Source organism: Mesoplodon densirostris, chromosome 2 (assembly GCF_025265405.1).
Source record: "Mesoplodon densirostris isolate mMesDen1 chromosome 2, mMesDen1 primary haplotype, whole genome shotgun sequence".
NCBI lineage: Eukaryota > Metazoa > Chordata > Mammalia > Artiodactyla > Ziphiidae > Mesoplodon > Mesoplodon densirostris.
This window is the reverse complement of record NC_082662.1, coordinates 54,408,254-54,420,843: the sequence shown is the minus strand read 5'-3', so window position 1 is coordinate 54,420,843 and position 12,590 is coordinate 54,408,254. Positions and strand designations below refer to the sequence as shown.

The following is a 12,590-nucleotide window of genomic DNA, read 5'->3' as shown; positions in this document are numbered from 1 at the left end:
TTCTGAGGGCTGTCTTTTCATCTTGTTTATGGTTTACTTTGCTATGCAAAAGCTTTTAAGTTTCATTAGGTCCCATTTGTTTATTTTTGTTTTCACTTCCACTTCTCTAGGAGGTGGGTCAAAAAGGATCTTGCTGTGATTTATGTCATAGAGTGTTCTGCCTATGTTTTCCTCAAAGTGTTTTATAGTGTCTGGCCTTACATTTAGGTCTTTAATCCATTTTGAGTTTACTTTTGTGTATGGTGTTAAGGAGTGTTCTAATTTCATTCTTTTACATGTAGCTGTCCAGTTTTCTCAGCATCACTTATTGAACAGGCTGGCTTTTCTCCATTGTATAGTCTTGCCTCCCTTATCAAAGATTAGGTAACCATAGGTGCGTGGGTTTATCTCTGGGCTTTCTATCCTGTTCCATTGATCTATATTTCTGTTTTTGTGCCAATACCATACTGCCTTGATTACTGTAGCTTTGTAGTATAGTCTAAAGTCAGGGAGCCTGATTCCTCCAGCTCCATTTTCCTTTCTCAAGTTGCTTTGGCTATTCGGGGTCTTTTGGGTCTGTCTCCATACAAACTGGGCAAGTTTTTGTTCTAGTTCTGCAAAAAATGCCACTGGTAGTTTGATAGGGATTTCGCTGAATCTGTAGATTGCTTTGGGTAGTATAGTTATTTTCACAATGTTGATTCTTCCAATCCAAGAGCATGGTATATCACTCCACCTGTTTGTATCATCTTTAATTCTTTCATCAGTGTCTTATAGTTTTCTGCATACAGGTCTTTTGTCTCCTTTGATAGGTTTATTCCCAGGTATTTTATTCCTTTTGTTGCAATGGTAAATGGGAGTGTTTCCTTAATTTCTTTTTCAGATTTTTCATCATTAGTGTATAGGAATGCAAGAGATTTCTGTGCATTAATTTTGTATCCTGCTACTTTACCAATTCATTGATTAGCTCAAGTAGTTTTCTGGTAGCATCTTTAGGATTCTCTATGTATAGTATCATGTCATCTGCAAACAGTGACAGTTTTACTTCTTCTTTCCCAGTTTGCATTCCTTTTATTTCTTTTCTTCTCTGATTGCTCTGGATAAAACTTCCAAATCTATCTTGCATAACAGTGGTGAGAGTGGGCAATCTTCTCTTGTTCCTGATCTTACTGGAAATGGTTTCAGTTTTTCACCTTTGAGAATGATGTTGGCTGTGGGTTTCTCATATATGGCCTTTATTATGTTGAGGTAAGTTCCCTCTATGCCTACTTTCTAGAGGGTTTTTATCATACACGGGTGTTTAATTTTATCAAAAGCTTTTTCTGCATCTACTGAGATGATCATATGGTTTTTATCCTTCAATTTGTTAATATGGTGTATCACATTGTTTGATTTGCATATATTGAAGAATCCTTGCATTCCTGGGATAAACCCCACTTGATCATGGTGTATGATCCTTTTAATGTGCTGTTGGATTCTGTTTGCTAGTATTTTGTTGAGGATTTTTGCATCTATGTTCATCAGTGATATTGGCCTGTAGTTTTCTTTCTTTGTGACATCCTTGCCTGGTTTTGGTACCAAGGTGATGATGGCCTCGTAGGCTGAGTTTGGGAGTGCTCCTCCCTGTGCTATATTTTGGAAGAGTTTGAGAAGGATAGGTGTTAGCTCTTCTCTAAACGTTTGATAGAATTCGCCTGTGAAGCCATCTGGTTCTGGGCTTTTGTTTGTTGCAAGATTTTTAATCCCAGTTTCAATTTCAGTGCTTGTGACTGGTCTGTTTATATTTTCTATTTCTTCCTGGTTCAGCCTCAGAAGGTTGTGCTTTCCTAAGAATTTGTCCATTTCTTCCTGGTTGTCCAATAAGCATATAGTTGCTTGTAGTAATGGCTCATGATCCTTTGTATTTCTGCAGTGTCACATGTTACTTCTCCTTTTTCATTTCTAATTCTATTGATTTGAGTCTTCTCCCTTTTTTCTTGATGAGTCTGGTTAATGGTTTATCTTCTCAAAGAACCAGCTTTTAGTTTTATTGATCTTTGCTATTGTTCCCTTCATTTCTTTTTCATTTATTTCTGATCTGATCTTTATGATTTCTTCTGCTAACTTTGGGATTCTTTGTTCTTCTTTCTCAAATTGCTTTAGGTGTATGGTTAGGTTGTTTATTTGAGATGTTTCTTGCTTCTTGAGGTAGGATTGTATTGCTATAAACTTCTCTCTTAGAACTGCTTTTGCTCCATCCCATAGGTTTTGGGTGGTCGTGTTTTCATTGTCATTTGTTTCTAGGTATTCTTTGATTTCCTCCTTGATTTCTTCAGTGATTTCTTGGTTATTAGTGCATTATTTAACCTCCATGTGTTTGTATTTTTTACAGTGTTTTTCCTGTAATTGATATCTAGTCTCATAGCATTGTGGTTGGAAAAGATACTTGATACGATTTCAATTTTCTTAAATTTACCGAGGCTTGATTTGTGACACAAGATATGGTCTATCCTGGAGAATGTTCCATGAGCACTTGTTAAGAAAGTGTATTCTGTTGTTTTTGGATGGAATGTCCTATAAATATCAATTAAGTCCGTCTGTTTAATGTTTCATTTAAAGCTTGTGTTTCCTTATTTATTTTCATTTTGGATGACCTGTCCATTGGTGAAAGTGGGGTGTTAAAGTCCCCGACTATGATTGTTACTGTCAATTTCCCCTTTTATGGCTTTTAGCATTTGCTTTATGTATTGAGGTGCTCCTTTGTTGGGTGCATAAATATTTACAATTGTTATATCTTCTTCTTGGATTGATCCCTTGATAATTATGTAGTGTCCTTCTTTGTCTCTTCTAATAGTCTTTATTTTTAAAGTCTATTTTGTCTGACATGAGACTTGCCACTCCAGTTTTCTTTTGATTTCCATTTGCATGGAATATCTTTTTCCATCCCCTCACTTTCAGTCTGTATGTGTCCCTAGGTCTGAAATGGGTCTCCTGTGGACAGCATATATACGGGCCTTATTTTTGTATCCATTCAGTCAGTCTATGTCTTTTGGTTGGAGCATTTAATCCATTTACACTTAAGGTAGTTAACAATATGTATCTTCCTATTACCATTTTCTTAATTGTTTTGTGTGTGTTTTTCCTTCTCTTGTGAAGTTCCTTTAGCATTTGTTGTAAAGCTGGTTTGGTGGTGCTGAATTCTCTTAGCTTTTGCTTGTCTGTAAAGGTTTTAATTTCTCTGTCAAATATGAATGAGATCCTTGCTGGGTAGAGTAATCTTGGTTGTAGGTTTTTCCCTTTCATCACTTTAAATATGTCCTGCCACTCCCTTCTGGCTTGCAGAGTTTCTGCTGAAAGATCAGTTGTTAACCTTATGGGGATTCCCTTGTGTGTTATTTGTTGCTTTTCCCTTGCTGCTTTTAATATTTTTTCTTTGTATTTAAATTTTGATAGTTTGATTAATATGTGTCTTGGCATGTTTCCCCTTGGATTTATCCTGTATGGGACTCTCTGAGCTTCCTGGACTTGATTGACTACTTCCTCTCCCATATTAGGGGAGTTTTCAACTATAATCTCTTCAAATATTTTCTCAGTCCCTTTTCTTCTCTTCTTCTTCTGGGACTCCTATAGTTCGAATGTGGGTGCTTTTGATGTTGTCCCAGAGTTCTCTAAGAAGTTTTTCAATTCTTTTCATTTTTTTTTTCTTTATTCTACTATGCAGTAATTATTTCCACTATTTTATCTTCCAGGTCACTTACCCGTTCTTCTGCCTCAGTTATTCTGCTATTGATTCCTTCTAGAGAATTTTTAATTTCATTATTGTGTTGTTCATCATTGTTTGTTTGCTCTTTAGTTCTTCTAGGTCCTTGTTAAACGTTTCTTGTATTTTCTCCATTCTATTTCCAAGGTTTTGGATCATCTTTACTATCATTACTCTGAATTCTTTTTCAGGTAGACTGCCTCTTTCCTCTTCATTTGTTTGGTCTGGTGGGTTTTTACCTTGCTCCTTCATCTGCTGTGTGTTTCTCTGTCTTCTCATTTTGCTTGACTTACTGTATCTGGGGTCTCCTTTTCACAGGCTGCAGATTCATAGTTCCTATTGTTTTTGGTGTCTGCCCCCAGTGGGTAAGATTGGTTCAGTGGGTTGTGTAGGCTTCCTGGTGGAGGGGACTGGTGCCTTTGTTCTGGACGAGCCTGGATCTTGTCTTTCTAGTGGGCAGAACCGCGGCTGGTGGTGTGTTTTGAAGTGTCTGTGAACTTATTATGATTTTAGGCAGCCTCTCTGCTAGTGGGTGGGGTTGTGTTCCTGTCTTGCTCGTTGTTTGGCATAGGGTGTCCAGCACTGTGGCTTGCTGGTCATTAAGAGGAGCTGGGTCTTAGCACTGAGATGGAGATCTCTGGGAGAGCTTTCACCATTTGATATTACGTGAGGCTGGGAGGTCTCTGGTGGAGCAATGTCCTGAACTCAGCTCTCCCACCTCAGAGGCTCAGGCCTGACACCCGGCTGGAGCACCAAGACCCTGTCAGTCACACGGCATGGGAGATGTTCACAAATTTTTGGAGTCAACCTGAGAATGAGGAGAAAAGGAATAGAGATAGCTGGGTAGGGTAACAACAGTCCTTTAAGAGAAGCTGATGCAAGCCTCTAGCATCATCACAGAAGTATAGCACTGCAAGGATTACTGAAGCAGAGGCACTTTACAAACCTGTTGAATTATCCTCAGGTTTCTCTGAGTACAGCATTTTCATTTTCTCATTCTTCCCATTAAAATTCTATCCTCTTCCTTTACAAAGGTGGGCATTATCTCCAACAAATGAAAAGTAATAACAACCTTTGAGATCACTTCAGGTCTCTTGTTTCTACACAGAAGCATCTTCAGGTATTGCTAAGAAAACATCCTGGTATAGTCCTTTTCCGTGGGGCTCTGAGACAGTCTCCTTTGTGTGATTCTCAATCTTAGGCAGGTGGCTGATGAAAGAGCCTTCAGGCAGAAATCAGAATAAACTACCTTAAGGTTCAAGACATCACACCCCTGCACAGCCTTTGGGCCAGAGCTCCATTCCCCAACCTGGCCAGGCCTCTGGAGCTAGGCGCCGCTTCACTGTGACTCTGAGCAGTGAAGGTAGGGGGACTGGTGTCACACTGAGGAGGTTTGGGGTTTGCTTGATAGGTGACATGAGCCACACTCGTCACAGAGAACTCTGAGATCCGAGGATGTGGGCAGCGATGGCAGCCCTGACTTTCTCTTTCCGGGATTCCCCTGCCGGCTCCCTGAGAGCTCCTGAGATCCCTACTTGAGCTTTTGACACCTAACCTAACACTTTGCACTTATGACTCTTTCTCTACCTTTGCTCACTGTATTTCCTCCACCTGAAATATCCACTGTTCTTATTTCTCCAGTAAGAGTATATAGTTCATCCTCCAAATAAGCCTCCTTCATCTGTCTTGAGGAAGGAACCCCTCCCTCCTTGAATACAGTTGACCATTTATAATTCAGGGTTAGAGGTACTGACCCTCCACAGTCAAAAATCTGGGTATAACTTATAGTCAGCCCTCCATATCTGAGGTTCCTCCGTATCTGAGGACGGTGTAGTACTGTAGTATTTACTACTGAAAAAAATCTGTGTATAAGTACACCCATGCAGTCCAAACCCATGTTGTTCAAGGGTCAACTATACATATAAGGCATGTTAGCAATACCAGAACAGTAAGTCTCAATGAAGCGAGGCAAGGAAGGAAGCACAGTTTCCTTTAGAGACCTCATCCCAAACCTACAAAATCAGAATATTAGTCAGGAGGAACAAAATAGGGCATGTGTATTTTGAAAAGGCTCCTCTGATATTTCTGAAAAGCCATGGATAACCACTGTCACTACAGTTATTTGATTCTGTATCTTATGTTCTCCACTCAAAAGAGAGACCAGAAAAGTACAAAATTACACACTGAAGAATTGGTGACTGTGGTTGGTTGCCACTGAGGAGGAGAACAAAGGGACTGGGGTGGGAGGGAAACTTATTTTTTGCAGTACTTCCTTCTGTAACTTTTAAATTTTGTGTCTTGTCCATATATTATCTATTCAAAAGGAAAAACATAAAGAATGGCACAGACTTAAGAGTCAGATAACCCTGATTTGCTTCCTAAATTTTGTCACTTACTAGCTGTGTATGATCTTGGGCAAGTCACTTTACCTACCTGACACTCAGTTTTCACATATTAAAAATGGAGAGTTGGAAATAGCTGCTGACCAATAGGGTTATTGTGGGAAATAAAGGAGAAAATGTCTTTAACGCAAAGCACTGACCCTGGTCACTGAGTGGGGGCCCAGTACATCCCACTGCCTTCACAATTCTACTTGCTGAAACAGAGTGAGAGACGAACTCACATCTTAATGCCCTTTGGCTCAGAGAATGTAATTCAGGAAGGAAATAAAGTGAAATTTGTCAGTCTGTTTTGTCAAAACCAGAGAACAGGGCCTGGTCTTTTGTTTCCCACACCACAGATCTTAGTAATGCTCACTTCATATTACAGTTGATGGCCAGCAGAAAGGTCACTGGCATGAGCATAATGCTTCTCTCGCATAGTGCTGTGATTATCTTAATAGTAAACACTTGCCAAGAAAGCCACCCCTAAAAGTGCAAGTCTCCCCAGATGTGGGAAAACTTGTGTCATGATTAACAGCTTCCTAGAAGCAGTGCAGCTAATGTTCAAACCACTGTAAATTGCTTTCACCTCTCTATTTCCGTACAACTCCATCCACCTCAAAAGAAAATCTTGTCTATTAACACTGGCTTGTCATATAGGAAGATGCTTCCTGAATCAGTATCCCTTCAAGAGAAGTGGCTATGAGGTGGGAACCGGAGTGACCAACTAAAGACAGTTAAACCCTTAGAAACACCAGCTATAGCTGTGAAACATGATTTTCCTAATCAGAAAGCTGTCGGGACAGAGGAAAAACCTACAGCCTTGGGACATCCCTGGTGGCGCAGTGGTTAAGACTCCACGCTCCCAATGCTGGGGGCCCGGGTTCGATCCCTGGTCAGGGAACTAGATCCCACATGCATGCTGCAACCAAGGAGCCCAGAAGCTGCAACCAAGACCTGACACAACCAAATAGATAAATATTTTAAGGCAAACAAACAAACAAAAACCCTACAGCCTTGACCTCAGAGCATGACACTATCCTGCTTAGAACCTTCCACCAGTATTAACTGGCACTGAGAATAAAACCCAGGCTTACCAGCATGGATCTCAAGGCCCTGTAAGCACCTGGTCTTCCTCACCTAACAACATCCTACTCTTCATTTAGTTTGACTGAGACACTCTGAACAAACAACTTCCATTCCTCCCACAGGACAGCTCTTTTCCACCTGTACCTGCCATTCACCACATTCTTATCCCTCAAGCCTGAACTCAGAAAGGCTTTCCCCAGCTCTCTCTCTAAGGTGCCCCCCGGTTATATTCTCATCACCCTGTTTATGCTTCTTGAATCATCATCACTTCTTACAAGCACTTCTTTGCATCACTTTTTACAGTTTATAACTATCTTCTCAGGTTATTTTTTACTTGTTTATTATCATGCCCTGACTGAAGCCCAGAACCCAGACTCTAGGAGAGCAAGGACCTTTTCTATTTTGATTCCCACAGTTGGTAGTGCAGTGACTGGCATAGAGTAGGAGCTCTGTAAATATTTCAGGAAGGAAAGAAAGCTCTCTAAGCTGCAAGCTGCCTCTGCTACTATCCCGTTGTGTAATTTAAGGTGATTGATTCGACCTATGCAAACTTTAGCATCCTCACGTGTGAAATGGGTTTGGACAGGCCAGTCTTCTTTACATATTGTAGGGAGAAATTAGAAGCTACTGAATTAAGAACTAAACTTCCAATTTTAAGAGGATTTTTAAAAATTATAGTTCATCAAAATAATCAATCTGTGCAGTCCAGTGGTTAGGACTCGGCACTTTCACTGCCATGACCCGGGTTCAATCCCTGGTTGGGGAACTAAGATCCCACAAGCTGCACAGCATGGCTCAAAAAAAAAAAAAATCAATCTGTGGACATTTGTAATTAAGAAATCAATGTACGAAAGAGTAAATATGTGTGATAATTTTACACAGAAAAAACATACATCCCTTCTCTGACATGTATGTTACACAAAAGAATGGGTATACCAACTACAGATATGTAAACATATACAGGCAACAACTAAATATGAAAAGAGAATAGTGCAATTATGGCTGACTCTTCTAGTGCAAAAAATAAAAAAAAACTTTTTGCTACAACAAAGTTTCAATTAAATGTTTTAAAATAGCTTTTTTTTTTTTTAAAAGGAGCCTTTAGAAGGTCAGAGACTAAAAGTACTAGAAGTATACAACGGGGAAACAAAACCACCATTTATCAAATGGTTCTTACGTGTTGGCATTGAGCTATATTAATTAGGGCATGTATTAAATATATTTATATTTAACCTTCTACAACATAGGTATTATTGTTCCTATTATGTAGAAGAAAAATTAAGCTGCTTATTTCACCTCCTAAAGTATTTCCTCAAATGTTACCTTCTTAAGGAGGCTTTTCCTGGTCAACCTATCTAAAATTGCAAACCCACACTCTCTCCTGAATTCCTTATCCATCTTCCCTGCATGGCACACATCATCTATACTACAGAAATTATTATTTATTTTGTATCTTCCCCTACTAAAATGTAAGTTCTACAGGACGGCAATTTTTTTTTTCTGTTCTCTTCTGAAACCCCAGCACCCAGCAGAGGACTTGGCACTTAGTAGATATCAATAAATAATTGATGAATGAATGAACAGTGAGGTGGTTCTGAAAGTCTGTTTGACTCTAAGACTTTCCACATAATTACACCAGAGTAACTGAGTACAAGTAGACATAATTCATAGAAGCTGATCAGGAAGAAGATAAAGTTAGACTGGTGGCCAGGAACTAGGGATGAAGGTGAAAGAGAGCATGTTCTGCCTGGAGAAAGACAATGACATTCTTTAAGATGTACCAAGTGTGGTTATGATCCTTTTTTCTTATTATAGAATATGATGATACAGGGTCTTATGGCTTTGAACATGTAAGGACAACTAAAGCTGAACTGCACGATGAACTGAGCCTGAGCAAGGGCATGTTTTCCTCCAAGGACGTCTCTGGAGTTCTAACGGGCAAGGAGGCTAAAAGTTCCTCAGGAAACCTCTGAAGAGCTAAGCAAAGATTTCTACAGTCCCAAAGTACTAAGGGAGAATTGGAGTTCAGGTCCCACCAGGGAGAAGGGATTGGTAAACACTGCAGACTCACTGGAATACCTGGAAGGCCATGTGTTAGGAGCAAAGGCAACAAGAGAGTCTGAACCTTACCCGAAAGGTGCCTCTACCTCACCTCAGAGATGATCGCCCACCTGTACCACACACACACACACACACACACACACACACACACACACACACACACAGAGAGAGAGAGAGAGTATCTCCTTATTAGAAGAAACAGTGACTCTTCTGAATGGAGATGACATCACCTGAAGCCTTCTGTAGCTGGCGTACATAGTATCGAACATTCAGTTAAATTATGGCATGACGAGATATACAACCAAATAACTATAACAAGAGAAAAACATCAAACCACAGAAACACATCTAAAGTTGATCCACATACTGGAATTATTTTAAGTCCTTATAAGCTATGATTAATATGTTCAAGAAATAGAGAAAACGATGGCAACTACAGATTTCTTAAAATTGAGAATTCCTCCAAAAGAATTATGATCTAAAAAGGGATACAATAAATTCTAGAATAGAAAATTATAACAACTAAAATTAAGGACTCAATAGATGGGCAGATTAGGCACAGGAAATTCAGTAAAGTGGAAGACTGGTAAACAGAAAATATCTACTATCTAAGAGTTTAGTGTAAATTAAAAAACAATGTTCAGGAAAGGCATCATTGATTTTCATGAATGATAGTAAAAATATTAACAATATCCTATGTGGTTGCAACTATTCTAAGCACATTAAATTTAATTCCTATACAACCCATGAGATAGGTACTAATCTATTAATATCTTCCTTTTACAGACAACAAAACTGAAACATAGAGTCTAGATAATTTTACAAGCTAGTAAATGGATAAGCCAGAATCTGAACCCAGGCAGTTTGACGCCAGAGTCCATGTCACCAGTAAACTATACTGCAGTAATTAATAACATGTGAAGTTTGATGAGGTATTTATATTTCTTACTCTTATTTTGAATTAAACTCCTCTCAACAAATTTAGATGGAATTAGTAATCAGTGACTAATCTAACCTAAATATGATATTGTAAATAATTTGAAATTAAGTACAAGCTGTGCATGTTCTTTCATATTGCACATCTGAGGAAAGCCTGGTCAGTTGGCCCATACAGCCCAGCAAGGAAGTGACTCCAAATGCAGGCTAGCTTACAAGGAAAGAAATAATCTCCACAGCATCGGCTGTGAAAATTCCAACCTAAAAATAACAGCACATGTAACATAAAATTTTAGAAGGAAAATATTCAGCACAAATAGCCAAAGAAGGAAATGGTAGAACTATCTAAAGAGATGACTTCTTACAAAACCCACATGGGACACAGAAAACTCATTCTGAATACTGCATATGACAGCAGAGTTTAAGCTGGGCTCAGCTCATATACCTCAGGTGGGATTACAGTATAACTTTTGAAATTATTCGGACAAGAAAACCTTTCCTTTCTCATCATTTATTGAGAAAGCCACCTGGAAAGCTTCTCTAAGTTTCAATTACCCTGGCCTTTGATTATCCAGAGTGGGGACTGTGAAATTAATTTGTAGTGAGAGGTCACTAAAAATGTTAGGAAAAACTGTAAAAGTTACCATCTGGCATTTTGCCATTAGAAATAAAGGTCTCAATACAAAATTTTTTAAGTCCAAGAAAAAGCATTGCCTATCTCAAAAGATAAGCCACTTTTTTGTTCTTAAACATCTGGACCGGGAAGATTTTTTTTTTAAAGTCTATATCATGGTCTTGAATTTTAGGAAACATTTAAAAAGGACTTACAATATCTGAAAAGCTAACATGCTCTGCACAAGGCCGCTCTGCATACTACCTTTAAGGTGGACAAAGCAGTCACACCAGGGATTTTGGCTTCTGGAAGTGGCCACGTTCTTCCCAGGCATATCGAACCATCACGTTTCATAACAGTTAGAACCTACTACGTTTCCAGAAAACCTCTAAAACTAAATTCTGAAAACTTTAGATCACAGCACTAATCTAGTTTCTTTGACAAGAACTTAGAAAAAGTTCTTCAAACAACAAAAAACTGGCAACAGTTTAAAAAATAGGGACTTCCCTGGTGGCACAGTGCTTAAGGATCCGCCTGCCAATGCAGGGGACACGGGTTGGGGCCCTGGTCCGGGAAGATACCACGTGCTTCAGAGCAACTAAGCCCATGCGCCACAACTACTGAGCCTGTTCTCTAGAGCCCACGAGCTACAACTACTGAGCTCAGGTGCCACAACTACTGAAGCCCGTGCGCCTAGAGCCCGTGCTCTGCAGCAAGAGATGCCACCGCGATCAGAAGCATGCGCAGCACGAGGAAGAGTAGCCCCCATTCACCGCAACTAGAGAAGCCTGCGCCCAGCAGCAAAGACCCAATGCAGCCAAAATTAAATAAATAAATTTATTTAAAAAAAAATAATAATAATGCTTACCTTTGAATATTTCTGTAACTCAGCATCGTCTGCAATCTGTGTGTCCAAAGTTGCAATCTAAGTTCACAAGAAAAAATATTTCCAATATTTGTAAAAGCATAACTTCATTTCTTCCTAGGCTTTCTGAAAAAATCTGTATAAAACCTATACATTAATAACTCCATCTAAACTCTTTTCCACGTTTCTGAAATCCATAACACATAATGTAAAATTTCAGAGAATATTTGCTTTTTTGTTGTTATTGTTCTCCACAGCAATCTTTTTTCATAAATTATGCAAAAGTTGAACTAGAAGGTGATGGGCAAATACATGTACTATTTTTAAAAATCCATAACCCCTAAAATTTTAATATAATCCTCCATTGTATTAAAGCCATAAAAATTTTATTCTTTTGACAAAACCAAGAGTATGGTCATTTTTACTTCTAAACCCAGGCCTTGAAACAAGGTTTTCAAGGTCAGAAAAAGCAGACAAGTTTGGAAAAACTGAAGCATCTGACTTTCTACAGCAAGCTCAAATCATTTCCCTAGGAGAAAGAGCTGGCAAGGACACAAACAAAAGACCTGGACTGGTGGAAGGATCGTGGAATACTGAAAGCTTTTAATCCTGGCCTAAAACTATTGTTCTGAGCTTCAATGGTGGACATCCACAGAAGTGAATTCCGTGCAAGCAAAACACTGCACTGATGATTTGCATCTGTAACTTGTTAATAGAATATGGTGCATCTGGAGGGAGGGGATAAGTTAAACAGTGGTCCAACTAAGGCATCTAAAAGTACTGCACTTCAGATAAGTAGATTCTGGAAGAAAATAAAGTAAGAAACACTGGAGCACATGTATGTATGTATGTACGCATATTTGCATGTATGCATTCATTCATTCGTCTTGCCTGGCTTCTCCTTTTGTCGCCTTGTCCCTCAGAACAT

General features: G+C 39.1%; 1 protein-coding gene across 3 annotated transcripts in view; it reads right to left on the bottom strand.

Moving 5' to 3' along the window:
- PATJ (PATJ crumbs cell polarity complex component) overlaps nt 1-12,590 on the bottom strand; it is a 380,458-nt gene that overhangs the window by 312,056 nt on the left and 55,812 nt on the right. For all 3 annotated transcript variants that reach the window (XM_060089886.1, XM_060089883.1, XM_060089884.1), the window contains exon 14: nt 11,666-11,722. In XM_060089886.1, coding sequence (XP_059945869.1) covers nt 11,666-11,722 — 57 coding nt within the window. The remainder of the gene's footprint in view (nt 1-11,665; nt 11,723-12,590) is intronic.